Genomic DNA, 27,133 nt, shown 5'->3' with positions numbered 1-27,133 from the left:
CGCTGATATGTTCTGATTTGCATGCATATATTTGTTCACCAATTGTAGATCTCTGCATTCAATAAAATCTGGGCATGTACCCGTTCACAGTCGCTCGTTTTTGCACGTTAGACATGGTTATCTGTATAAATACGCATGGGTGGGAATTTATAAAATGTCTTGACTGGAATGTGTTTGGTATATTTGGGCGAATGAATATATTCACATTTTAACATGCCTTATATGTGTACATATGGCTAAAATTTTTAATCTCTCCTATGCGTGTGTGCGAAGAATGTGTAGAAAATATGGACCCCCGCACTCTATTTTCGGAAACTTTGTAAAAAGTAGGGATTTCTTTAGCCATGGTTGTTTGAAGTTACTTAACAAGAGGGTTATATACATATATATATATATATATATATATATATATAATAGGATAAATACATATATGTACACATGTACGCATGTATGTACATACATAATAATGCACGCACACTGGCACAACGAAAGGGGGGTTGCAAATTCGGGAAAAGTTTAAAGTACTAAAAAGCTGGGGGAGAGGTTGCAGGGCTGATTCGATCATGTGTGAAATATACTACCTGTCCAATGTTAATAACAGTTAACCACCACTCTGAATGAGATTTATTTACATGACACTTTTAATCCTTCCGAATGGATGACATATGTCTGAAGAGCAACTTGGGAACCTCTAGCATATCCACTTCATCCTTTTCCAGGACTTGCTTCAACTTTTCATCTGGTACAATTTTCCTTTTTGTATTTGGATTTTGTAAATTATTTTCCTTAATATATTTCCATGCATACTTCAAAACATAAACTCTTGAAGCAGTGTCAGTATTTAAAAACTCTTTCAAAGGACTCTTAATTTCACAGTCGATTTGTAATCCATTTGGTTTTTTTTCTTTAACATTATCGTGCTTCATTTTTGTTTCACTTTTCTCATCACTTTTCCTTTTGTGTTCATTGTCTGTGCTGAAATGATTTATTACGCAAAATTTTGTGGGGCTCATGGACTGATATTTTATTCTTAGGGTGGTTGGAAGTTTTCCACTCAATATGTTCTTTTTAATGAAATTCATTTTGTGTGCTTTTCAAGGTGTGTTGAAATGGAGAACTTTCACGAAAGTTTGCAGTGCTGATGAAGAGGATACCAAAACATAAGGGAGGTGATAAACCCACAAAAAAAAAAAAAAAAAAAAAAAATTAGAGACTGGCAGGTATATGTATGCACTTTTATGCCTTTTCGACTTATTTCACAATTTTACTAAAACTACATGCATTCTCATGGAAAATGCGTGCAGGTTTGTTGGGTTGCACAGCATGGAACAGATATCTGGTCAAAGGTATCTGCAGTTGGTGGAATTTTCACATACAGCAGTAGCCCTTCAAGCTTTGCACTTTTGCTACTTTTGCTACTTTTGCCACTTTTGCTACGTTTGCCACTTTTGCTACGTTTGCCACTTTTGCTACGTTTGCCACTTTTGCTGCATGTGCTTTTACTCTTTTTTTTTTTTTTTTTTAAATGCTCGTTTGACCGTTCTCTTTATCACTTTTACTGTGTCCCTTTATTTTATTTTTTTTTTTTTTTTGAAATTTCCTCACAACTCATTCCTTTGTGTTGATCCGAGAAAATATTAATCGCAGGTGATGGGATACACACGGAATTAAACTCCAAATGTGTGTACTAATGGTTCTTTTCCAAAGTGTATCATCACGCGAACCTTTAAATGTATGTTTAGTTATGTGTCAATGTTCATACACATGCAATCATGACACACATGCGGAATGCATGTAGCAGGTTTCCCTGGGGGGTTGTGCATTGGGGAGAGAAGCCAAGTGACAATACCCATCTACACACACACGCATAAATAGTTTTTTAAAGCTGATTGATACTTTATTATTTTTATCACCTTTTTTAACATATATATGTATATATATATATATATGCATATATACATGCATACATACATATATTTTTTTTGCTGCCTTTTTATAATGGTGAAAATAATTTAATTCCCCCTTGGTGTGACAACTAAAATGGTAGACGTTCCAATAGTAATAAGTGATATGGATATTTTAAAATGGTGATTTATGCAATATCGAAAGTTTCTTTTTTTTTTTTTTTTTTTTTTTTCCTTTTTTTTTTTTTTTTTTTTTTTTTTTTTTTTTTTTTTTCCTTTTTTTTTTTTCCTTTTTTTTTTCCTTCTTTTTCCATTTTTTCCCTTTTTTTTTCCTTTTTTTTTCCTTCTTTTTCCATTTTTTTCCTTCTTTTTCCATTTTTTTCCCTTTTTTTCCCCTTCTTTGGCCTTCCATATTCTTCTTTCCCTTGTTTTCTTCATTTCGTACTCACTTTGAAGGCTTACATTTTTGTTCTCAGAAAAAATAGTACAATAAATAAAATGCACTTACGTAATATGGACACAAACACACATGTGTACTAGGAATTATGGAAAGGCCTATGGATTTAATTTTTCCTCGTTCATTAATGCTACTTGAAGTATCATAACACTAAAGGGGAGGGGGAGAAAAGGACGGATCATTTATGACTTACACTCCTTTTTTAAGTTGAGTGTTCCTTCGTAACAATTCCATTTTTATAAAAAATTATTCTTTTGTGCAAGTGTGGAGATGCTAACTAGGGCGTAGCTTAAAGTGTAGCTTGAAGAGTAGTTTGGAGAATAAACCCCAGCCCCAATCATAGTCATAGCACTAATCATAGCAGTGGCATTAATCCTAGCCCCACTTCCCCTCTCAAAAAAAAAAAAAAAAAAAACTTTGTATATAGGATTCCTAGCCCAGTTAATCCTGCTTCAACTCTAACGTTGTAGTGTTTATTCCCAACTTGTCAATGATGTATATTTCCGTCGAATCTCCAGTATATATATCTCTTTCTGTAGCAGAAGTGATCGCATCCTTAACAAAATCTATATCGTCTCTCAAATTAAAATTCATATTTTTAACTAGCTGATTTTTCTGTTCCATTCTGTTATCTAAGATAGGTAAAATAAGTGCAGATCCACTACCAACACATGAATGAGTTGCTTCACAATATGAACCAATAGCATCGTAATTATAAAGTACTCCTTTGTTGTCCTCACTTATTCCTGCCAAGAGATTGAATGTGTAGTAGGGAAAAAATCTTCTGCTATAAAGTATCACACATAGTAGCCTTGCAATCACATGAATATCTGGGCTATGTCCATGTTCAAGTATGAACAATTCGATTTTTTTCTGAAAAAAAAAAAAATTGCAAAAAATTGCAAAAAATTGCAAAAAAAAAAAAAAAAAAGGAAATAAAAACGAGCTCATATCAACAGGAGAAATAAATTATACAATCCGTTGAAAAAATTAGCAAAACTGTCTCAGTATATTTATTAACCCCCCCGTGTGTTCATGATTTATGCAATTTATTTACACAATCAAAATATGAGCCTGCACTCAGTCGTCCACGCTTGCCTTTTTTGTATGGCCTTCACTTTCTTTTTCGTTTCATTTTCATTTTCACTTTCTTTTTCGTTTCATTTTCATTTTCACTTTCTTTTTCGTTTCATTTTCATTTTCACTTTCTTTTTCGTTTCATTTTCATTTTCACTTCCTTTTTCGTTTCATTTTCACTTTCTTTTTCATTTCTTTTCCTTTTTTACCTTCAACAACGAGTGCAGGGTTTTTATGTCTGACTGCATTCCAGAGGACCCGATAATACACTTGTCCGTTCTATGAAATATAAATAAGGAATGAAAAAAAATCATGACTAACATTTACATTTCTCATTTGGCTCATGAGACAATAAGTATTTTCTACATATGGATACACTCGCAATTCCTCTTTCAATAGTACTAGTTATAAAAAAAAAAAAAAAAAAAAAAAAAAGAGCAAATTTTTTTTTACAATTTTGATATTTTTGGGCAATATCTCGTATATATAGAGTAAGACAAGGACAGTCTTGTGTCTGCAGCTAGGATGACGTAATCTTTGCCAGTTAACCCGATAACGGTTCTGGTTAAAAGAAAAAAAAAAAAAATAAAATAATAGTATACATGAATATGCACAAGTAAGTACATTATTTTGTGTGCTGAATTCTCCTTTTTTACAAAAATTCAACACGGACAAGTTATTATATATAATGATGGGTAAACGCGTTTGAACGTTGTTTCCCCTTGATATGTTCATGCATTTATTGATGTCACAAGGATGTGACTTTGTGTATGTTCCCTGTGCACTTCGTGTAGTTCAGTTGTTTAGTTGTTTAGTTGTTTAGCTCTTTAGCTCATTGTTTTTTTTGTTTTTTCATTGCTTCATTTCGATATTTAAAACCACTTCCATGTCTGATATTCATATTTTAATCGGTTCTCTCGATAATTTCTTTCCTTTTTTTTCCATACCCTCCGTTGTCGATATAAGGGTACCACCTCTTAAAACCACGCCCATGTTCCACTATGCTATCCTTCTCCTCTGAATTGTTTTTTCCTGAATAATCATTTAAAGTCAAGATTTCCATTTTGTGTGCATGAAACTTTTTTGGGGGATATCACTTGGAAAGTAAATAATCTAGCCTTTAAGAATGTAATAATATAATCTTAGCACTTTTAGCCTTAAACGTGCAAAAAAATGTAAAAGTAGGTCAATGTTAATAAATCAGTGAGTCATTTCTTTTCTGCTGCACAAAAGAAAAAAAAAAAAAAAATTCCCTCTTTCCCTCTTATGATTTTTTTTATTTATTTTTATTTATTTATTTTTATTTATTTATTTCTTTATATTTTTTTTTTTACGCCTTGGCATGAGTGATTAGCCTGCAGTTTGGTAATTTCGGATGAGAAACTTTTATTTTAATTTTACTTTTTTTTGCCTTTTTTACTTGTTCTGCTATTTTTGCTTTTTTTTGTTTTTTTCCCGTTTTTTGCATTTTTTTATTTTATTTTTTTTTTTCTGAATAAAGAATGTATCCCCCTTCATTGTACTCAATTTAGTAGTCTCAAATTGTACACACATGTGTGACAAGCGTTGGGTTAGTTCTTACTGCACCACAAGCTTTACCTGTGGGTGATGCACGAGGCAGTTCAGCTCTTTCTTTTGCACTCTTTCTGATATCAAATGTTGAATATCACCTGGACGTTGCTTTAACATGTTCACGCATAATACCTTTTTCTCGAACTTCCTTCAGTCTACTTTTATTTTATTTTATTTTTTTTTTTTTCACGACCGATTTTAGTTTGGGTTTTCTACTGCAGGAAACAATTTGAAATACACTCAACAGACCAATTAAAATAAAACATTATTTTTGGGGTGTCATAAAAACAACGTGTGCTACAAGGAACTTAATATATTATATACAATGCAGCTCGTCTTTCAAACTTGTTCAAGGCGAATTATACCTAATTGAACATGCTTCATCTTTGACCATTTATACCATAGCGAAAAAGAATACCAACCTTTACGAATGAATCCTAATCATGACACCGTGTTTGTATTTATTGCATACTCTTCTGTAGCATGGCTTAGTACGCAGGAGTTTTTTATTCTCATTTTTTTCTACTTTTTCTCATTTTTTTCTACTTTTTCTCATTATTTCCTACTTTTTCTCATTATTTCCTACTTTTTCTCATTATTTCCTACTTTTTCTCATTATTTCCTACTTTTTCTCATTATTTCCTACTTTTTCTCATTATTTCCTACTTTTTCTCATTATTTCCTACTTTTTCTCATTTTTTCTAATTTTTTCATTTTTCCAACCCATTTTGTTGGTCGCAAAATTTTAGTGTATAATAAAACGTGATATGGATAAGTTGCAAATTATGGAGAACAAGGGAAAAAGTGTTTCTAACGGCAGCAGGGGTAGGAAAAAAAGAAAAAAAAAAAAAAAAGAGGGGCCACAAAAGTTAACAAATTCGGATATGCATAAAATATATATGTATATATAATATACCTTTTACGTGTGCATAAAACGGGAAAGTAGATTCCTGTTAAGGGGTATTTTGAGCAGAGGTGCAAATAAAAGTTATGATGTATTCCAAGGAGGAGATGGGAGACTTATTTTGTGTAGCAGTACATGCATATAAACACACATGTTACGTCCTGTTTGAAAGAAACAATACAACACATTCGAAACTTCCAAAGAAATTCACGAACCACGGGGAGAATGAAAACATTGGGAATTGCTTTCATGATTTATAAACATAATGTTCGTTCTGTGAGGGGCAGTATAATTAAATAAATTGTAGGGCTTCACAGTAGAGTGGTGGGGGTAGACAGTGTCCTTTCCACGACACTTTTCATCTTGGAGATCATCACATTTGTCACCTTTCGTGTCATAACGGGTGCTGGCAAAGGCAGTGGTATGTTCTTTTTTTTTCCTTGTTTGTCCATTTTTCAGTCGACTTAAATACTTCTCAACTGCTAGGGATATTGAATGTCTGTAAAAATCATACTCCTCTGAAGACACAAATAATTTATAATCTATTAAATGTAAAAAGTTGGATTCTAATTTGTTAATTTCTTGTGTAGATACCCCTCCAACCTTTGCATAAAAATCATTTGAATAATACAAGTCATCAAAAAATTTAGCAGATATCATTGTAGCAGTTATAAGTAATCTATGAATACACAAAAGTGATAAGCTAATGTCTTTGTTTAATTTTATAATTCTGTCAATATATATCATTAAAAGAACAAAACATTCGTTACTACATCCTATGTATTTACTTATCCTTTCAACATAATTTTTAATAGATATATCAGGGATTTTTGAAGCATGAAAACTAGTGATTTTCCCTTCTCCTCTATCTTGCTTTATCATGTTTTCCAGCACGATGGGAATATAAGAAATATATTTTCTATCCGTCCTAGGTGCATCGGCTCCTGTTTCATATTCCATTTTCGCGTGTGTGCATTCCCCCACACATGTCCACGTGTATGTTGTACAGATAAATTTTGTAAATGTATAGATAAATATTTGCAGGCATAAATAAATATTTACATGTATACACACACACACACACACACATATATATATATATATATATATATATATATATATATATATAAATTTACATGCATACATATATATATAAATTTACATGTGAACGTATAGGTCATGTGCCCACGCTGAGTTTTAACTTACCGACAAGAAAAGAAAAAAAAAGAAAAAAAAAAAAAAAAAGGAAAAAGCAAAACAAAACAAAACGAAACAAAAATCTAGCGGGGAACCAACTATGGAAATGACGTAACGTGTGAAGGAAGTGCAAATATATATGGACAGTGATATATTCCACTCCTTCTTTCATGTCTTTATGTAGCATATTTTTCGAAATAATGGAACTTAACTATCACTTGAAACCCCTTCGTTCTTTCACAACCCTTCTAATCTAATTTATCCTCACCATTTTCATATTCCTTCTATCTTTACTAGAAAAGCAACATACCCTATTTTCTTTACCCTGTGCAAAGGGGGAAAAAAAAAAAAAAAAAAAAAAATTAACACGACAAATGTAGCGCCCGTTTGACATATATTCATCTCGAGGAAGCAGCAAAATTGATGGATTTCTACACGTGCACATTAAATTTTTGAAAAGTAAAAGTAGGAACTTAAACGCTCATGCAAGAATTCCGTATGCTCGCGGGGATTGGAAAGAAAAAAAAAAAAAAAAAAAAAAAAACACACATATGCACGCATGTAAGCCTATATGTATATAATCATATACATGCGTATAATATCGGTATGTTTCCTCATGAAGACCAACTCAGTTGTTCAATCGTTGTAATAAAAAAAAAAAAAAAAATATATATGGACACAGATGTATGTCCGTATGTATGCATGTATATATTTACATGTTCGATGGAATGTGTATATATATGTGAGAGAAAAAATCCTATGACGGAAAAAGTAAAAGCGCTAAGTAAATGTCCATTGTCCGGACCGTGCAGTTGCGTATGGGAAAAAAAAAAAAAAAAAAAAAAAAAAAGACATAACTTCTTTCTTCACATTTTTTTCCAAAGCAGGTGTGAAAATTTGACCCTTAACAAGATTTGTTGAGAATCATAAAAATGGAGTTAAAAGCTAGAGGAGGTAATAAATAATAGAATAATATCATACTATATATAAAATTTTACTGTTATGTTTGCACAATCTCATTACTTCGCAGGTACGAACTTGTCCTGTTTGCCTACTCTACATTAATTACCTGTGTGTCTCTTTGACGTGAAAAGATGCTTTTTCATTGCGTTACTGTTGGAGATTCCATGTTTATACAAATATATACATATATATATATATATACATGTCAACTGGGTGTACTGGATGGATACAGAAATGAGTTCAAGAACGAACATGCTAGGAGAATGTATTAGGTGCACATATAAAACAACAATTTATCCGACTTTTCATCATTTCCCTTGTCATCACTTCCCATCTCATCAACCTTTCCTGCACCATATCATCATTTCTCTAATCATGCACGACTAGCTTTTAAACAAAACTTGGCTTTTCTTAACGTTCTGAATCACTGTTCCTGGCTTTACTTTCGATGCTGGATTGTTGGCTAGTTCCATGGGAACAATATTATTGGAAGAAATAAGAAACTGTTTTAAATCATAAAATAAATGCGTATCCTGTTCTGTAACGAATGAAATGGCTAGTCCTTTCATACCGGCTCTTCCAGTACGTCCAATTCTGTGTGTGTAAGATTCAATATCCTTTGGCATATCAAAATTAATAACTAATTTAACCCCATGCACATCAATACCTCTTCCAGCAACATCTGTAGCTACTAATATATCATAATCTGCATTTTTAAACGAATTCAGTGTTTGTTCTCTTATTTCCTGTGCTTTTCCACCATGCAGAGATACGGCTCTAAATTTCATTTTGCTTATCGATTTTGCAATAATGTCTGCAACCTTTTTCTGATTAACAAATACAATAATGGGTGGTTCATAATTTTCTAAAATTTCTTGCAACTTTTGTTTCTTTTTCCCTTCTGTAATAAATTCCAATTTCTGTTCTATTGACCTTTTACCTGCACCTGGATCCCCAATGGATATATAAGCTGGAGCTCTTAAATATTTTCTAGATAATCTTTCAACTGCTGGTGGCATGGTTGCAGAAAACATTTGTGTAAGTCTGTATAAACGATGTCCTGCCTTTGCCATCATTTCTTCTTGTAACGCTAATGCATCATCTTCTGATTTCAAATTAGATGTTGGTATTCTGTCCAAAATGAAATGAACAGAATCTTCAAATCCCATGTCCATCATTCGATCTGCTTCATCTAAAATTACATAATTACATTGATTTAATACTGTATATGCCTTTTCTAAACAATCTTGTATTCTTCCTGGGGTCCCTATAACTATTTCTACTCCTCTTCTCAATTCGAAAGCTTGTGCTTCTGCATTTCTACCTCCTACTACTGCTACCGTTCTGCATGAACAGTACGATGCAAACTTATTTGTTTCATCAAATATCTGAATGGCTAGTTCCCTCGAAGGGGCAATGACAAGTGCATAAGGACCATCTTGAGATGTTTCATAAGTCAATGGTGGTAGTTGTTTCACATATGAAAGCATAGGCAAAACAAACGCAGCAGTTTTTCCTGAACCAGTTTCAGCAATACCAATTAAATCTCGCATTTCTAAAGCAATTGGTATAGCTTGCATCTGAATTGGTGTAGGATTTTCATATTTTGCTTTTTTAATAGCTTTTAATAAATCACTAGACAGATTAGATTCTTCCCATCTTCTTATGGGTGGTGGTACAACCCCACCTTTAATATAAATTTCATTATCTTCTCTAAATATTCTCCAATCTCTGTCTGTCATTTCTTCTCTTTTTTTCTCACTCCAGTGTTTATTATGAACATCTTGTATGATGTTATTTATTTTGGGTTCGTAAATAAGTTCTCCAGTTTTGCTTCTACTCAAGGAGTTATTATTGAGATTGGTAAAATGTTCCATTGGATTCGATGTGTTTGACAATGATGATATGCTAGTAGTATGATTAGCTATACCGTTCATAATATTATCCACATCTGCATCACTCTTGTCCAAACTATCCTTCTTTTGAGAGTTACTAGAACCTGTTCCTTTTCTCATACTAAAGTTTATTCTATTTTGAACTAAATTATCATAAAAATTATTTTTTTTCCTTTGTTCTCTAACGTCTATCCCTGCAATGTATCCTCGACCAAATAACAATTGGGGTTCTAGTCTGTTCTGATATAACGGGTTACTGTCGTTTCTAGATGTATCTTCTGATTGATCCCACTCAAAGTTAAAAATGTTTCTAAACTTTTCTGATGGCTTCTGCATTTTCTTTTTCTTTTTGTTTAACCCTAAATATTGTTGTTTTATGATTTCTAATTCCTTTTCCTTTTGACTTTCTCTCTCAATGTTGCTAATATGTAGCATATTTAACTCTGCTAAGGATGATTCCACTTTTCCATACCTGTCCTTATAATTTTCTTCCTCTTCCTCTTCTCCATTTTCGTGTTTACAATTTTGTTCATCATTTGATTCTTCATTTGAGGACACTTTCCTTCTTCTTTCATTTATTTCAGACTCCCTTTTTCTAATTTCTTCATTTGATTCGATTTTTTTCCTTGTCCTATATCTATCATCATTATAATATGTTTTATTATCGATATCCCTCTTCCCTCTTCTGTTATCTATTTCCTTTTTGCGTGAATCTTTTTTATACCTGTTTTCTTCACCCATGGAAATAAAGCTTACATTTTCTTTTTTATCAGATTTTCGCTTAATTTCTTCTCTTACTTTTTTTGTTAAAAAAACTAGTTTCTCATTGCTACTAGAAATGTTTGCAAAAATTTTTCTGTTCATATTAATTGTGTTGGTTTCTCGAGTTCTACTAGTAATGTTACTGCTTTGCTGAATTTCTTCTGTTCTCTCCCTTTTTCTGACATGTTCATATTCCTCTACATCTAAGTCTAAGTCTTTCATTTTTCTTTTATTTTTATGTGTAAATATGTTTTCTTCTTCAGATGAGGATGCAGAACTGGATGAACTATACAAGTTAATTTTTTTTTTTTTTATTTCGCTTGGAATAAATCTGTACATTTCTTTCCTGATATTGTTATCACCAGCGGATGTTAAATTCTCATGTGTGTATTTTGTTTGGTCTTCCTTTACTTGGTTATTTAAGTTATCACTGTCTTGGGCGCTTGTGTCTTGCTCTTTTAAACCATTTTGATTTTCTTCCTGGAATTTATTTATTGTGCTTTCCTTCTCTTCTATACTATTTTTTTTTTTTTTTTTTTTTTCTTCTTCTTCCTTTTCTTCATCATTTTTATCTGAACTGTTCATATTTTTTTCATCATTTTGTAAATTCCTTTCTGACTTCACATCTTGGGCATCCTTTTGAATATTTTGAAACGGGTTATTAACTTGGACGTTCTGTTTCTTCTCATCCTCAGTCGTGTTATCCTTTTTCCTGAACAGAAACATCTTTATGCATTTTATTTTATATGCTTTTTCGGTAAGCGCTGTTAAGATTTCAGATTTTAGTACATTTGGTGTGTTACATGGGTTTGAATATGAGTGGATATATATTCCACGGTTACTACTGTAAGGAGTTTTTTTTTTTTTTTATTAACACGTAGTGATCAAACTTCTATATAGTATAAATAGAAATGGTATTTCTGAATTATAAAAACAGACAAAAATGAAATAATGCTTAGTACAAGGACAAAACAAAGGTAATAAAATGGGTTACCATTGTATCATTTATTCTCTTCACCAAGCCTACGACATTGTGCTCAACGACACAAAATAGGATAAAAAAAATAAGAAAAATCACGTGTCGTGTTATGCTCACGTGTACAGGTATATATATCACTATTCAAATGGGCCCAGCAATGCTGATTTGATTTTTATAATCCAAGCCTTAGGAAAAACTTCTCTTTTTGTTTGCTCAATTTCGATTATACATAGGGGGGAAAAAAAAAAAAAAAAAAAAAATTGACACAATCTGTGAGGTATGTTACATCCTAATTCGTTCGCATGAAAAATGGGAAAACGTAAAAACTTTCGCAAAGTGGAGAATAAAACTGAACCCTCATCTTCCCCATTAAATGAAATGCGAGGAAAAATTATTTTTTATATGGGTACATATAACATATTAAAGGTCAATATGTCCAAGAGAAAACACCAGAAAAAAAAAAAAAAAAAAAAAAAAAAAAAAAAAAAAAAAAAAAAAAAATAAACCAGTCCAGTACAACACACCATTTTGCAATGTCCCTTAAATGCAGAATATTTTTGTTCAGTTGATTACTTAAGCATTTTTTGTTTTGTTTTTTTTTTTTTTTTTTTTTTTGTTGTTTCATTTTTAGCACATGCCATTTAAAGTGTTATATATACGTACGTTATATGTGCTCATGTTATAGGAAAATAGTATAGAATGAATTTTATTAATCTCATATGCATTAGAGAAAGGGAATTTCCTTCTTTTTAAAATTTTAAAAATTGTATATAAAATACACCTAAGCAGAATGAATAATCCACCTGCTCTTTCCTCCTTTTGTTTATATTTCCTTACTGAATGAGATAATGTGTCAGACTTTTCCACAAAATGTGGTATAAAAAAAAAAAAAAGGAAAAGAAAGAAAAAAAAATTAACCAAAATTAAAGGAACTGTTCTGACGAGTTCATGCAGGGAGGAAGTTGAAAGGATCTCCCGTTCCAATGTCCATCACCCCTTCCCCTTTTTTGTTTATCCCCTAAACAAAATATGACATAATATTTGTTTTTATAGGCAGGAGTTTAGACATTTAAAAATAGAAAATTTATGTAATTTGTCCCTTTCTCCATAGCACAATAACGTTAAGCAAAAATGTTAACTTGTAATAAAAAGGACATTTGCAATTTTTTTTTTTCCTATTCATATGTTACAAAAAAAAAAAAAAAAAAAAAAAAGAAGTATGAAGACAAATAAGTAACTATGTCTTCTCTCGGAATACCCATACTCCTATGTATGTATGATGCATAAACAATATGATTTTCATATAAATAAAAATTATGAACAGCTATCACATTCTCAATAGATGAATTTTTTAAAAAGAGCATAATTTATTTTGTTTATACATCCGAATTGTCTTAAAAATAATATTATGGCATGAACTGGCAGTGCAAGATATATTGCCTTCTACCCCTTTCGTGAAAATACAAATAAAAAGGAAGAAGACGAAGAAGAAGAAGAAGGGAGAAAAACCTCCTATAACATAAACAAATTTCGTATAAAAAAATTATAATCACATATGTTTGCAAAAACTATGTGCAAATTTTGGCACAACGTATAACTGAATGTATAAATAGTTTCACATAAGCACTTATTTCTTCGTTTTCCTATTTTCTTTTTGTCCACTTTTTTTCAAAACCGTTAGTCCTATAATACACGCTCTTCTTTTTTAAGCAAAGATTCTGATGTCATAAAATCGGGGAAAACGCACATACACATGCACACGTACGTACTTGCATCCCAAACAGAAACTTGTTACAAAGATGAAAAAGGAAAATGCAAAAATAGAGGGAAAAAAAAAGAGTAATTTATTTACTCCGTAATAGTAAGCAGAGTTTGCTTCAGTTACCCCCTAAGTGGATAATATATTTTAGCACTCATATTATACACTTCCATGAGGTGTATTTTTGTAGCAAATGAACTATGCATTTTTGCCCTTAGTATGCAAAATGGGGACATAAAAAGCAACAGTAGTTTTTTTTTTTTTTCGTTTCTTTTTTTTGTGTGGGTGAGATTGCCTTTCCCATGTGCACTTATAATTTCTCTTGCTTGTACAGGCGAATTTTCCAGTAAGTTTTTCCGTCCATATATATACAGTTGCCTTTACATGTAGGTGAACCTTTTTATGTAGTACCTACACATGCCTAAGCATTTGTTCATTTGTTCTTTTTCGCAATTGTGGAGTTTGTTTTAACATGGACATTCACAAATCGACAGAGTATTACAAGGATCATGTACAAACTTCGCACGAAAGAAAGGAAAAGAAAACATCACTTTTAATTTATAAAGCTTACTTCTGCAATAAACAATTTTTGTAACTTGAAAAAAAAAGTTGAGATAAAAAAAAGGTGCAAAAAAAGAAAAAAAAAAAAAAATAAGTACAAAAGTGGCAAACAAGCCAAACTATCTACTATATGAGATAAAAGTCAGTGACCTCTTTTTTTTTTTTTTTTTTTTTTTTTGTTTACTCCTTTCTCTTCATTTTCATAGCCCTCCCATGCTCATGAACTTTTAAACACAGGAAAAAATAAGGTCATACTTATCTTCATTATTATCACGCACCGATATACACATGTGGATATGTGCAGGCACTTTTTCGTTTTGCATATACACAAATTGTACATTCCTCTGTGTTCCTATTCATTTGTGAATTCATTTGGACTTAAAAACTACTACAAGCATATTACATAATAACAGAAAACTTTTGCATGCGTGCTCACTGATATGCCTTATCACATATGTGCCAAGCTTATAGGGTGGTACAAACCGATATGTGTCATGTGAATTTGAGTGCCAGAAATAGAAAGGTGCTAATTAAAGTGAATGTGTTGACAGGGCTACTAACACAAGTGAAAATAAAAAAAAAAAAAAAAAAAAAAAAAAAAAAAAAAAAATAGGAATTAAAGCCAGTGAACAAGGCTAAAAACGGTAGGAGCAAGAAAAACTAACAAGAATAGTTTGCTTACAAACAAAAAATTAAGAAAAAACAGTCAGTACAGCACAGTTTCAAAAGAAACCCTTAGCATAAAGGAAATAAGGGGAAAAAGGTCGTGTAACGAGAATTGCAACAATTCAAACTTACATACAATGAAGAGAAGCCACCTTTCATGCTTTTCTCTTTTCCCCTTTTTCATTTTTTTTTTTTTTTTTTTTTTTTTTTCCCGTATCCCTGTATTATTTCAAATTAGCTAATTGGGGTTCACACATGTTACTATATTTAAAAGTCTGCGAGTATTAATGCCAAAGCGGCACATCAATTCTGTTATTTCATGCATTTTTGGTCTTTATGCTTGAAGTCTAACATGCGTTTAACACTTTGATTACTGCTATTACGTGAATTTTTTATTTATATATTTTTTTTATTTTTTTACATGAAAAATTATTTATTTCTGCCTGAACGGTTAAGGCAAAATATATCGTTATTTATTTCCCCCCCCCCCTTTTTTTTTTTTTTTTCTTTTTATTTTCTATCCCACTGAGTTTTTTCTGCAAGTACATGTCCTCCTTTCCCAGATTCCCCACTCTCTCCCCCGCATCGCATCTATATGTGCACAAGCATAGACGTACACACACATACATACACACGTACGCAGACATACACAGACATACACAGACATACACAGACATACACATACATACACATACATACACAGACATACACATACATACACAGACATACACATACATATGTATATATAAAGCTTTAATGTGACCCTTCATAGAAGATAATATATACCCCTCCCCCATCTCCTCATACCATTATAATCGTTATGAATATAACAAACAACATTAATCGCGAAAAAAGAAAAAGACAGGAGGAAATAAGTCATGTTATTAAGAAAAAATTCAAAAATTGGAATATGTTAAATTCATTCGAAAGCAATAATAAAAATGAAATCACATCTTCTTCGTTCCGGACGAAGAAAGTACATGTAAATGAATATTTGCAAGAACAAGCAACAGATAACAATCTTGTAAAAAATAATGAACAAATAAAATTAGACAAAGTAATTTCCAATGGAAAATTTAATTATACACACAATGAGAAACATTATGGCATATGCAGAATTAACAATCTGGATTTTACACAACAGAACGAATCTCAATCTTACTCGAATGTTGGAAAAGGTGAGAAAGTGGCAAATGCAAATATGAAAAATGATCCTAACTACAAGGAGACAACAAGCTTGAAGAGTGCAGGAAGAAAGCCAACAGGAGGTAGCCAAATTAAAGGTAATGAGAAGAGGGAAAAGAAGAAAAAAAAAATAAATAAAATCAAAAGATTAAGTGTATGCAGTGAAAATGACAAAGGAAATAACGACAGCATCAGCCGCAGCATCAGCCACAGCATCAACCACAGCATCAACCACAGTAGTAACCACAGCAGTAACCACAGCAGTAATCATCATTGCAATGGTCGTGGTGATCGAAGTGGTTGTAGTGGCACGCACAGTATCAATCATAGCAACCATGGCACTTCTGACAGCAGTTATAGTTTGAACTCAATGAAACCAAAACTCAGAAAGTGTAATGAAGGAAAACAAAAATCGAAAAGGAATGACTTTCTATGGGAGGGATTACTGAAAAAAGATGTTATCCTACTTGTAATTCAGGCCATTAAAAACATGGGATATAAAAAATCTGCCAAATATTTAGAGTTAGAAAGTGGAATTGAACTTGAGCAACCATTAGTTAAAGAAATGCATAAAAATGTAATAGCAGGGAAATGGAAAAATGCAATTAGCAATTTAAAAAGTGCAAATCTTAATAAAAATTTGCTGAAAGCAATTTCTTTTTTAATATATGAACAATGTTTTATAGAATATTTATATGAAGGAAAATATTTTGCTGCTTTGAGATGTCTAAGAAATAAGCTAGCCAAATATTGTTTTGATGAAGATACATACAACAGATTACATCAGTGCACGACTTTTTTCATGTCCTTAAATAATGTCCTTTTAGCAAAAAAAAGAAAAAAAAACTATCAAGCGACAATGAAGAACTCACGAAAATTGCTGTTTGAAAAAATAAATCGATTATTACCTGAACACATTATCCTTCCCCCAAGAAGATTAGCCATTTTGCTGCATCAGTCACTCAAGTACCAAGTAGATAATTGCTTGTTTCATAACAATTTTTCCGAAATGAAACTTGCAAGCGTTGCTGATGAGGTGAAATATTGGGAAGAGAGGACGCAGAAAAGAGGCCAACCCGGGAAAAAGCAAGCGGAACAGGAGGTTGCAGAAGAAGTGGCAGAAGAGATGACAGAAGAAATGACAGAAGAGATGACAGAAGAAACGGCAGAAGAAATGACAGGAGAAGATGTGGTCACGGAATTGAATCTGAGCAGACACAAGATGATACAGGGTAAACTGCTAACGTCAGACAACTCTACTTCCATAGGGAAGACACTCGAATTGAAAAAAGAGAAGAAAGAAGAAGGGAAGCAAGTAGTTGACACAAAAATTTTGTGTTCAAAGAAAAAAAAAAATTTTGAATCACAGGATGAAGCGAATTCATGCATGAGTGACTTTTCGAAGCACCATCAAAATGTGAATAGTGAATCATCCCTGTACTACCACAAAGTGAAACTAAAAAGTGCCTTTGTAGACTCAGAGGTGCAAGATGCATATTCCAGATTGGACGAGTCAACTGTGGACAAACCTATCTCTAACGAGCCCACATCTAATGAGCCAATATCTAGCGAACCCACATCTAACGAGCCAATCGATTACATGAACAGAACCGCGATACTCTGGGACAGCGAAAATATTGCAGAAAATCAATTTAACGTAACAAGTGACAATTCGTTCATCAAAGTCACAAAGCTGTCAAACATCTCATTTACAGGGAAAGAATCCAAAGGAGGAGAGATAACCCATTTCGATTCTAACGAGAAAAACAACACACCAACAATGAGTAGCAGAAATACTAGCAATGTCGAGACCACTCAGATGTTCTCTAGCCCCTTGTCATATCATAAGGAAGCCATCGTGAAAAATGGAAAATCCATGAAATACAGAAAATGTGCAAAAATTGAAACAGACGAATCAAAAATTTGTTCATTCAATGTGTCCAGTTGCGAACATGGGAAAATCCAAACCGTAAGGGAGAAATCCAAGAGTGATCTCATAAGTGAAAAACAAAAACTTAAGCAGGGCAGTAACCTGAATAGTGTAGGAGGGGAGACGGTTCATGTGGAAGAAAATGAAGAAGAAAAAGGAGAAGAGGAGAAGAAGCAGCAGGAGCAGGAGCGGGAAGAGGGAGTGGGCGTTATTCCTTCCAATTCAGAATTTCTTAGTGAAGAAGAAAAGGGCTTAATTGCAAAGGAGGAAGAGGGATGGAGGAAAAGAGTCAAGGGAAGAGGAGCGATCCCAAACGAAGGATCAACTGGAAAGACATATGTAAGTATGGAACATAATGGAAGAATCGAATTCCTTGGGAGAAGCGAAAAGAATGGAGAGAAATTAAGTCTAAAGAGAAGAAAAGAATTAAGAAAGCATGAGAGAGGGAATAGCAATAAAGGATGGGAAACAAGATCCAAACTTCTATCCCTATCATTACTAAAAAATCATGAATGCAAGAAAATAAAACTTCCTTACTATTGCATAAAAATATTACAAGGGCATAGAGATGAAGTATGGTATGTAAATGTATCAAGGAATGGAAAATATATTGCATCGGCTAGCAAAGATAAGAGTATAATTTTGTGGAAGGGAATATACCCTTTTAATAAATTAAGAGAATGGAATGGTCATATGGATGGAGTAAGTTATGTGATATGGAGTAATAATAGTAAATATTTGGTATCAGGTTCTAACGATTCTAATATTATAATATGGAGTCCCAAAAGTAATAAAAAAAAACTAATGTTAACAATGCATAATGGTCCTATTACATCAATATGCTGGTCAAAAGACGATTCAACAATCATATCATCTGCATTTGATAAAAAAATATATTGCACAAAATTGAATAAAGAATTAAAAAGTTTTTCTGTTCTCTATGCATGGTCTTTTAGCACAAGAATACAAAATTTTGTTTTCACAAATAATGAAAAGTATCTAATTGCAGTCCCATCAGATAAAAATGTTCGTGTTATTGATTACACAATAAAAAAGGAATTATATATTTTACCTGAATATGACACAATCACATCTGTATGTGCATCTAATTTATATAATCATATACTTGTTAATATAGCTGATCATAGACCAACTATTAAATTGTGGGATATTAAACATAGGTATATTATACAAACATATAGAGGACATAAGCAAGGTAGATTTATTGTTCATTCTACATTTGGTGGAAAAAAAGAAGATTATGTTATTAGTGGTAGTGAAGACAGCTTAATATATATATGGCATAAGACAAAGGGGTATTTATTAGATGTCATAAATGGCCATGCTTCTACTGTCAGCATTGCAATATGGCCACTTTCAACTACCAAATTTCCATATATGGTATCTGCTTCTGATGATCATACCATAATGGTTTGGAATATCCAGCCAAAAGTAACCACAATCAAGCACACACATCCACGAAGAAAAAAAAAAAAATTCTCGCATCCCTTCCTGCTTGAACTCACGAAATTTTAGCTAAACGTGTGAGGCAGTGGGACGACGTATGAGCTTTCTCCACAGGGACAAACCAGTAAAGAAGCAACGAAGAAGCAAACGTTGCCTCTTTCAATGCGCGCTTAGCCATTCACGAATTATACGTATATTATATATATATATATATATACATATATGTTTCTATTTTTTCTAATTTTAATGGGGTAGACACCTGTGGTAAACGTGATATACAAAAAAAAAAAAAAAAAAAAAAAAAAAAACGTACATGTAAAGAAATTTACCACACCCTTTAAGGGAAAAAAACCCTCCACACGATATAACACCATTCATCAATGTTAGTGTAATACAGTGTACATAAGTTTGTACACACACCCCGTCCTTTCCATGTTTGAAATTTACATATAAACATTAAATATTACGTAGGTTCAAAAGTTTTAATTATCTTCAAAAAAAAAAAAAAAAAAGTTAATTCAAAATGTGGTATTAATTCAGATTTTATTTCATTTTACAAAAAAATGGAAAAAAAAAAGAGAAAATCTTGAAAAAAATGGAAAAAAATTTGAAAAAAATTTGAAAAAAATGGAAAAAAATTTGAAAAAAATTTGAAAAAAATCTGAAAAAAATTAAATAAATATAACCTGTAAAAACTTAAAACTTTTCTGTCTCAACGTAAAGGCACAATTCTCTGTTTTTCACAAAATTATATATAATTCTTAATTTAACCATTTCATAACTTGTCGATTAATAAATCCGTACCTCTCTTATACAGAATGGTCACAAAAATGGTGTAGCAAAACCCCTTCTCCCCAACCCAAACCTTTTATGCATATCCACGCACCTACACAAATTAGTAGTGCAATTGGTCAAGTCGGGAAAAACAATAATAACACAAGAAAATAAGAACATGCGAAAAAAAAAAAAAAAACAAGTACAGTTAAAATAGTTCACAAATTGTATCCTTTAAGTGTCAGAAAAAAAAGAAGCCTCAGTTCTTTAACCCCCCAACCCACCCACACACACATACACATGCATGTATATGAAAGATAAAATTCAAGAACGTGTACTCTCATCCATATGATCTGACTAAATCAAACTAACCTCTATTCACTTCAATCTATGGTTAATTAAATTATTCGATTATGCAACAACCTTAAGCACTGTCTTGGTAAATGAAGGAAAAATAATAAATTCATTCGATGGTAAGTGGGTGTTATATTATAACTTATCTAATTCATTCTAACAGAGAAGTTGGTGAAAATGAAATGTGCAAAACATGATAGATGACGTAGCCAGAGAACTTGATAGAACTACCTAGTATAGTCAAACAGCAACAGTGCTCCAACGAATTCTTACTATGTTAGAAATAAATCTTTCCTGAATATGTTTCTCTTTTTTTTTTTTTTTTTTTTTTTTTTTTCTGGAACTTCTTCTAGTATTATTTGTTTCATACGCGTTTCTTGTTCTATTTCTATTTTTAAGGTTATGTAGAATACTGGAAATATTTTTTTTTTTTTTTTTCTTGTGTTTAATGGATATTCTGGATCCTGGTATGGCTGGAAAGCCCTTGCTTGATTTCTGTTAAAAATGGGGGAGTGGAGGGGAGGGAGATTTTTCCAAATGAGCATGGTGTGTCTAATATTCTTGTTAAAGTTTTGATTATCGATTTTCTCCATGATACCATCATCATAGGTATACATTTCTCATTTTTTTTTCCCTCTCTTTGTGTTATAATCCATAATACACATATCTAACTTGATCCAAATGCATTTTTAAAAGTTGGTCTTTCTCCACACTTTTGTGTTCCATTTATTCCTCTTATGTGTTCATCAGATTTTTCATCAAATTTTTCATTAACATTAACCTTAACTTCAAATTGTTCATTTTTTCTAGCGAATTTTCGATAATTTATTTTCAGCATACCTATGCTTTCTGTCACCATTTTGTGCCTTCACATTTTGCGTGTTCCTCAACATGTGATGGTGTGTCGTCTCCGTGCATTGCTCCTTCTTTGTTACTTATAATCATTTGTATGTTAGTTCCTTATTCACATTGCCCTTGAAACTTGGAATAGCCACACTGTCTTCTTTTTGTACATAGCTAGCTTCCGATGAACCAAACACATTTTCCATAGAACATGTCATTTTCGTCTTTTAACATGGTCATTCATTTTCTGATTTCTTCTCCTGCCCCTGTGTCTATTTTTTTTTTTCTTTTCTCGAACATGGTTGTCAGAATTTTGAAATCTTTCTCTAACATTCGCTGTGGTGGAATTAGTAGCAGTGGTAGATCTTACAGTTGTGGTAGTAATCCCTCTAGGGGTAGAATCTGCAGCTGTGGTTTTCGGAGCTCCCAGGTGCTGGCAATTTGTCCTCACTTGGGTGACGTCATTACAATTTTGTATTTTTCTCATTCCATGTTCGCTGACCTTCTGGATGCATTCTCCCATAGGGTCCTTAATGTCTTTGTTTCTTTTTCCATACTTGCTATTTTTGTTATTGATGCCCATGGACGAATAATCACTGTTTTCTTTCCTTTTATCTCTTTCTAGATCCCTAGTCTTTTTGTTTTTTTCCTCAACATGCATATCTTCCCAATTCTCACTTTGCACAATGGTATTGTTGCTTTTTTCACTTTTTGTAAAATCCTCGTTGAAAATGTCATTTTTACCGCTCATTTTGTGAATCTTGTTCTCACCGCTCATTTTGTGAATCTCGTTCTTACCGCTCACTTTGTGAATCTCGTTCTTACCGCTCACTTTGTGCATCGCATGCTTTGAGTTGTGATCCATTTTACTTGCAATGTCCACACTTTCGCCATCTTGATCTATTTCAATATCCTGTTTATGAATCTTCCTTCCGTAAGACTTTTCTTGTCTAGGGAAATTCGTATAAGCATTGGTTTTTCTACGGTTGGTGATATGGTTAATCTTGGGTGTGTTCTTGTCTTCATTGTAATTGTCATTCGTTTTGTATAACTCATAATGTTTCTTTCCTTCCTCTTCCTCCACTTCTACATCTTCCTCCACTTCTACATCTTCCTCCACTTCCTCTTCTTCTATGTTAATTTCTCTAAAACTTGGTGCGTACCCATCTGATGGGTAATTTTTCATGTCCAAACAACACGTCTTTGTTTTTCCTGTTCTCACATCATCTCTTTTTTTTTTGTTATTTCCAAGGAATATGTTTTTATTATGATTATTCTTATAACGATTCCTCTCATGCAGAACAGTGTCTTTCACCCCTATCTCCCCATATGATGCATTCTTTTTTCCTGAACCATTTTGAACATTAATAAAATCCACTTGTGCATGTTTACCATAGGAATTTTTAAAAAATTCTCCCACCTCTTGCACCAATGTTTTGCTTACGGTAATACCATCTTGAAATTTTTTCGTTCTATTTAATTCTCCCTGTTTTTTATTTTTACTCTTGGCTACATCTGAATAGTTCTTCTTATTCGCAACAGTTGGTACAGGTATAATGATATTATCGGGTGTAGTCTGATTGATCATGGCAGAGCATATTTTCGCAAATTTTTCACCATTTTCATCATTTTCACCATTTCCACCATTTTCACCATTTCCACCATTTTCACCATTTTCACCATTTTCACCATTTCCACCATTTTCACCATTTTCACCATTTTCACCATTTCCACCATTTTCACCATTTTCACCATTTTGGAAATAGTTGTTCATATCTTCACTAAGTAAGGGATGTTTCTGCGCTAATTTCCATGCGATTCTTTTTCCTGAAGATATGTGTCTTAACTCTTTTATATATGGTCTTATTCCTTCTACCAATCTGGTGAGTTGAGGTTCTGATGCAACAGACAAAGCTCTTTGAATAACATAATTTCCATACTGATCAAGAATTATATTTTTCAATGATTCCTTTCCTTTCTTTAAAATTTCATTTATTATTATTTCTCTACATTTATTATTTCCAATAATTAAACATTTTTCTACAACATTGGATGAAAATTTCTGAACCGCTAAATTTTCGATATTCGATAAGAGCTTATTAACTATTTCTAAATTCACCTTTTCTTTCCCCAAATTTAACACATACTGAACTACGTAATTCCCAAATGCATCCTGAACAAGTTTCAGTGCGTGCTTTGATATTTTCTTCGTGAATAATTCCTGTGGTGGGGTGAAAACCATGTGTGTGAGTGATGTCCATTCGTTCGTGGGAAGTAAGTAGGTGGCGAAAAGGAAAAGGAAAAACATGCACAGAGACAGAAATAGAAGATGTCCCATTCGACATATATACCAAATCGAACACACGAAGTTTACGGATATTTTCATATTCAGGAAACGCACCTTCTGTTGTTCATTGGCTGAATCTATGCATCTCTGAACGACGCAACAACCATGTCTGTGCATGCAAACATCAAGACAATTTTTCAAAATGGCATCATAGATAAATTGGCATTGATTACTCGTCAAGCTAATCAAACACTTCTGTACAACATGATTTCCATTGATATCTTTGATAAGAATAATTATGGAATTCTTCAATGCTCTTGTTGTTTTTTTTATTTGTGCAGGCGTTCTTATCTGGATGAAGAAGGGGGACACATAAAAAAAAAAAAAAAAAAAAAAAAAAAATGATATGGCGTGACGTGATATGGTGAGACATGATATGGTGTGATGTGATATGGTGAGACATGATTGGCCCTTGTGAATAACCGAGACTGGCATGCTCTTAATTCATAGAAACAGGTATGAGTAAACATGTTATGTGTAAATGCATACAAAGCAAAGATGGTCTATGTCTGGTCTATATGTGTGACTTCCCCCACTTGGAACGTAGAGAAAAGAGAAAGAAAAAAAAAAAAAAAAAAAATTTTTGAGTTACCATTTCTATGAGTTTTTGAACCGCCCTGGTGCCATGAACACTTAATGAAGCTTTGACTAACTCATTCGCTGATTTGTCAATTATTCTTTCAATTTGCTCTGATGTGCTTACTTCCATTAATTTCTGACACAAGTAATTCCCGAAGGGGTCAATCATTAGTTCGATTATGTGTTCCAATGTTTCGTTGTATATTTCTTCTACATGTTTTGGGTTCTTCTTTTCCAGGATTCTCTGCAGTATTCTGCAACCCGTCTGGTCCTTCACACGGGTGTGTAAAGGGAGGGGATGGTCGCATGGAACACGACGAAGCAGAGTAATGAAGTAGCGTAATTAAGCGGGTGATGAAGCAGAGTAATGAAGTAGCGTAATTAAGCGGGTGATGAAGCAGAGTAATGAAGCAGACTAATGAAACCAAGTGGACGTTGCAAAAAGTAAAGCAAGACAATGACCACAGGAAACAAATAATTGTGTACCTTTGCTATGTTGTAAATGTTTCCCGAACAAATTATGGGTGATATGTAACTGAACTTATTATTGTAGTTGTTTTTTTTACTCAGGGGGACTCGTTTACCCATGTTTTGGTTACTGGTATGAGCATTTTTTAAATCTTTATTTGTATTGAATTTCTGAATGGTGCTTATATTTGAATTCGCTGCAAATGGAGGTGGTGGTAAGTTAGAGGTGGTACGCGAGAATTGGAGAAAAAAAAAAAAATGGTGTACACATTGAATATCCAGTTTACAGTCTGGGTGACCCAGTTTCCGATAATATATCGATGCTTATGCGAATCGGGTACATGGAGAATGGTATATTACGAGAAAGAAACAGAGAAAGAAGAACTGTAAATCACTCATTTCTACTTCTTACCTTGTCTGTGGAAAAAGCTATTTAGCGAATACGTTACATTTTCGGCGTGGTTGTATGCATCCATGAATGGTATGGGAGGTATCGGATATTCATTTAAAAAATTGTTTTGAAAATATGTTTTGGATGCTGATAAAAAATAATTTTCATTAAATGTGTTATAGTAGGAGATGTGTTGTTGGTTATCATTCGCTGAATTGGGTGCAGGACCATTAGATGAGAATCTTTGAATGTTAAAGTTGTTGTTGGAAGAAACATAGTTGAAGTAGTTAAATATCTGTGTGTTGTTATTTCCACTCAGATTTAACGATCTATTGCTTAGACTATCATTGCTTTGGTGCATCAGAAGACTGTACTCACGTGGACTCACTACATTATCCATGGTATTCAAACAGCTAATACTACCAACACTTCCTGGGACATAAGTGGATGCGATTTTCTTATTCACTAACATACTACTTGAAATTCTGTCTGAGTAACTCCCTCCACAGGGTATAGTATCCATATGATATTCATTATTATTAAGAAGTTCTTTTGCAGGGAACATGAATTTGTTGTATGTGTTGTGATTTTTATAGTTATCTTCTTTATTCATCAGTGTGGTGTTGTAACTGTTACTATGCCAGTTATTGGTGTTACGAGCATTGCTATGGTTGTTGTTGCAGATTTGGTTCGCAGGCGAGAAATTTCCTAAATCGCACGCAGTGTCTGTCTCGCAATAGTTCTTACTATGTATGATATTTCTATAATTGAAAAAAGGATGAGGAGGAATATACGAAGAATAAAAAGAATTGTATTGGTCATAAGGAATGATATAATTATCGAGTGTTGATAAAACATTTCTATTATTATGGTGCGGGAACATGTTATTATTGATATCTCCTGAAATATATGTACATGTATCATTCATTCTGTTCATATTGTCAAAATAAGAGTAAAAATTTTCTTTATGATAATTCATGGTGCTAGTGGAAAAATTACCAATTGTGGTGATATTTCCATTATTGCCCATTGTATCTTTATTTATATAGCACCCTGGTAATATTTCTTTCGACACTGATGAGATTATCATATCATTTTGCACATTATTGTTCAGGTATTTGGTTTCTGTCTCTTCTATATCTATCATGTTGTTTTGATTGTTCGATGTGTGCATGCACACCTGTGGAAAACTCATGTGTGTTACTACATTATTTGGAACGCTTGATAATGATAATCCCATTTGGTTTCCTATCATTAAACCATGGCCAAGTGCATAATCAGTTCTCATATTCTCTTCTTTCCTTCTATCGATACTTTGACACTTGACACTTGTACTACACATGTCTTTGTTCAAGATAGCATTGTCTATATTATGATACTCTTCCCCGTCTCCCCTATTTGTACTTTTGCTTACATTTTCGATGGAACCTGCACCTTTCTTATGCACCACGTCGTCACCGTTTCCACCTTTTTTATGCACCATGTCGGTACCGTTTCTACCTTTCTTATGTATCGTGCCTATATCTCCTCTACCCTTGTCGCTACATTGGGGGGGAGTCACTCGTTCCAAATCCTCACATTTCGTTTGTCTATGAGTTTGAATAGCCTTTCCTCCCTCGCATGACATGTGGCTCTCTATCTGTGGATCATTCAATAGTGCATTAGTCTCATTTGGATTTTTATTCTCTGTTCTGTTTTCCATATCCGGGTTACATCTAATCTGCATGACTTACCCTTTGCAGTACGCAATTTTTTTTTTTTTAAATTATGTGCTGTATTTTAGTTGGATATTATTACTGGATATTCTAATTCGTCTATTTAATTGCTTAATTATTTTTATTTTTACTTTAATTCTCTTTTTTAATTTAAAAAAAAAAAAAAAAAAAAAAAAAGGCTCATATTCACATAAAAAATTAGTTACAAAAACATTTTAACAGATACTATGAATTCTTTTAAACAAATCAAAGATATTCTCTAGACATATACAAAACTGTGCATATGTCTGCGGATGTATGTCTGTTCAGTGCAAAGAAATATGCATGCGAAAGTTCATGCATGCATAGAAGAAGAAACATAACGGAGGATACGAAAAATTGTGT

General features: G+C 32.8%; 6 protein-coding genes across 6 annotated transcripts; 1 reads left to right on the top strand and 5 right to left on the bottom strand.

Annotated features, from left to right (window-relative positions):
* Positions 1-641: 641 nt before the first annotated feature.
* PGO_101320 (SWIB/MDM2 domain-containing protein) lies at positions 642-1,082 on the bottom strand (the record flags this gene model as incomplete). The annotated part of the gene is made up of 1 exon (XM_028688163.1): positions 642-1,082. The coding sequence occupies one exon, from the start codon at positions 1,080-1,082 to the stop codon at positions 642-644; it is 441 nt and encodes a 146-aa protein (XP_028543964.1).
* Positions 1,083-2,802: 1,720 nt separating this feature from the next.
* Positions 2,803-4,501, bottom strand: PGO_101310 (proteasome subunit beta type-1; the record flags this gene model as incomplete). The annotated part of the gene is made up of 4 exons (XM_028688162.1): positions 2,803-3,234; positions 3,648-3,717; positions 3,892-3,999; positions 4,386-4,501. 4 exons carry the CDS (start codon positions 4,499-4,501, stop codon positions 2,803-2,805), a joined length of 726 nt encoding a protein of 241 aa, XP_028543963.1.
* Positions 4,502-6,121: 1,620 nt separating this feature from the next.
* On the bottom strand, positions 6,122-6,874 carry PGO_101300 (cyclin; the record flags this gene model as incomplete). The annotated part of the gene is made up of 1 exon (XM_028688161.1): positions 6,122-6,874. One exon carries the CDS (start codon positions 6,872-6,874, stop codon positions 6,122-6,124), a length of 753 nt encoding a protein of 250 aa, XP_028543962.1.
* Positions 6,875-8,457: 1,583 nt separating this feature from the next.
* Positions 8,458-11,457, bottom strand: PGO_101290 (ATP-dependent RNA helicase DDX23; the record flags this gene model as incomplete). The annotated part of the gene is made up of 1 exon (XM_028688160.1): positions 8,458-11,457. One exon carries the CDS (start codon positions 11,455-11,457, stop codon positions 8,458-8,460), a length of 3,000 nt encoding a protein of 999 aa, XP_028543961.1.
* Positions 11,458-15,516: 4,059 nt separating this feature from the next.
* Positions 15,517-19,347, top strand: PGO_101280 (hypothetical protein, conserved; the record flags this gene model as incomplete). The annotated part of the gene is made up of 1 exon (XM_028688159.1): positions 15,517-19,347. The coding sequence occupies one exon, from the start codon at positions 15,517-15,519 to the stop codon at positions 19,345-19,347; it is 3,831 nt and encodes a 1,276-aa protein (XP_028543960.1).
* Positions 19,348-21,463: 2,116 nt separating this feature from the next.
* Positions 21,464-26,760, bottom strand: PGO_101270 (RNA-binding protein; the record flags this gene model as incomplete). The annotated part of the gene is made up of 5 exons (XM_028688158.1): positions 21,464-23,470; positions 23,651-23,887; positions 24,189-24,446; positions 24,662-24,840; positions 25,056-26,760. 5 exons carry the CDS (start codon positions 26,758-26,760, stop codon positions 21,464-21,466), a joined length of 4,386 nt encoding a protein of 1,461 aa, XP_028543959.1.
* Between the last annotated feature and the right edge of the window lie 373 nt (positions 26,761-27,133).

This window comes from Plasmodium gonderi (genome assembly GCF_002157705.1).
Source record: "Plasmodium gonderi DNA, contig: Chr10, whole genome shotgun sequence".
Taxonomy (NCBI): domain Eukaryota; phylum Apicomplexa; class Aconoidasida; order Haemosporida; family Plasmodiidae; genus Plasmodium; species Plasmodium gonderi.
The sequence above is the reverse complement of the archived record's forward strand: the minus strand, read 5'-3'. Positions and strand labels throughout refer to the sequence as shown.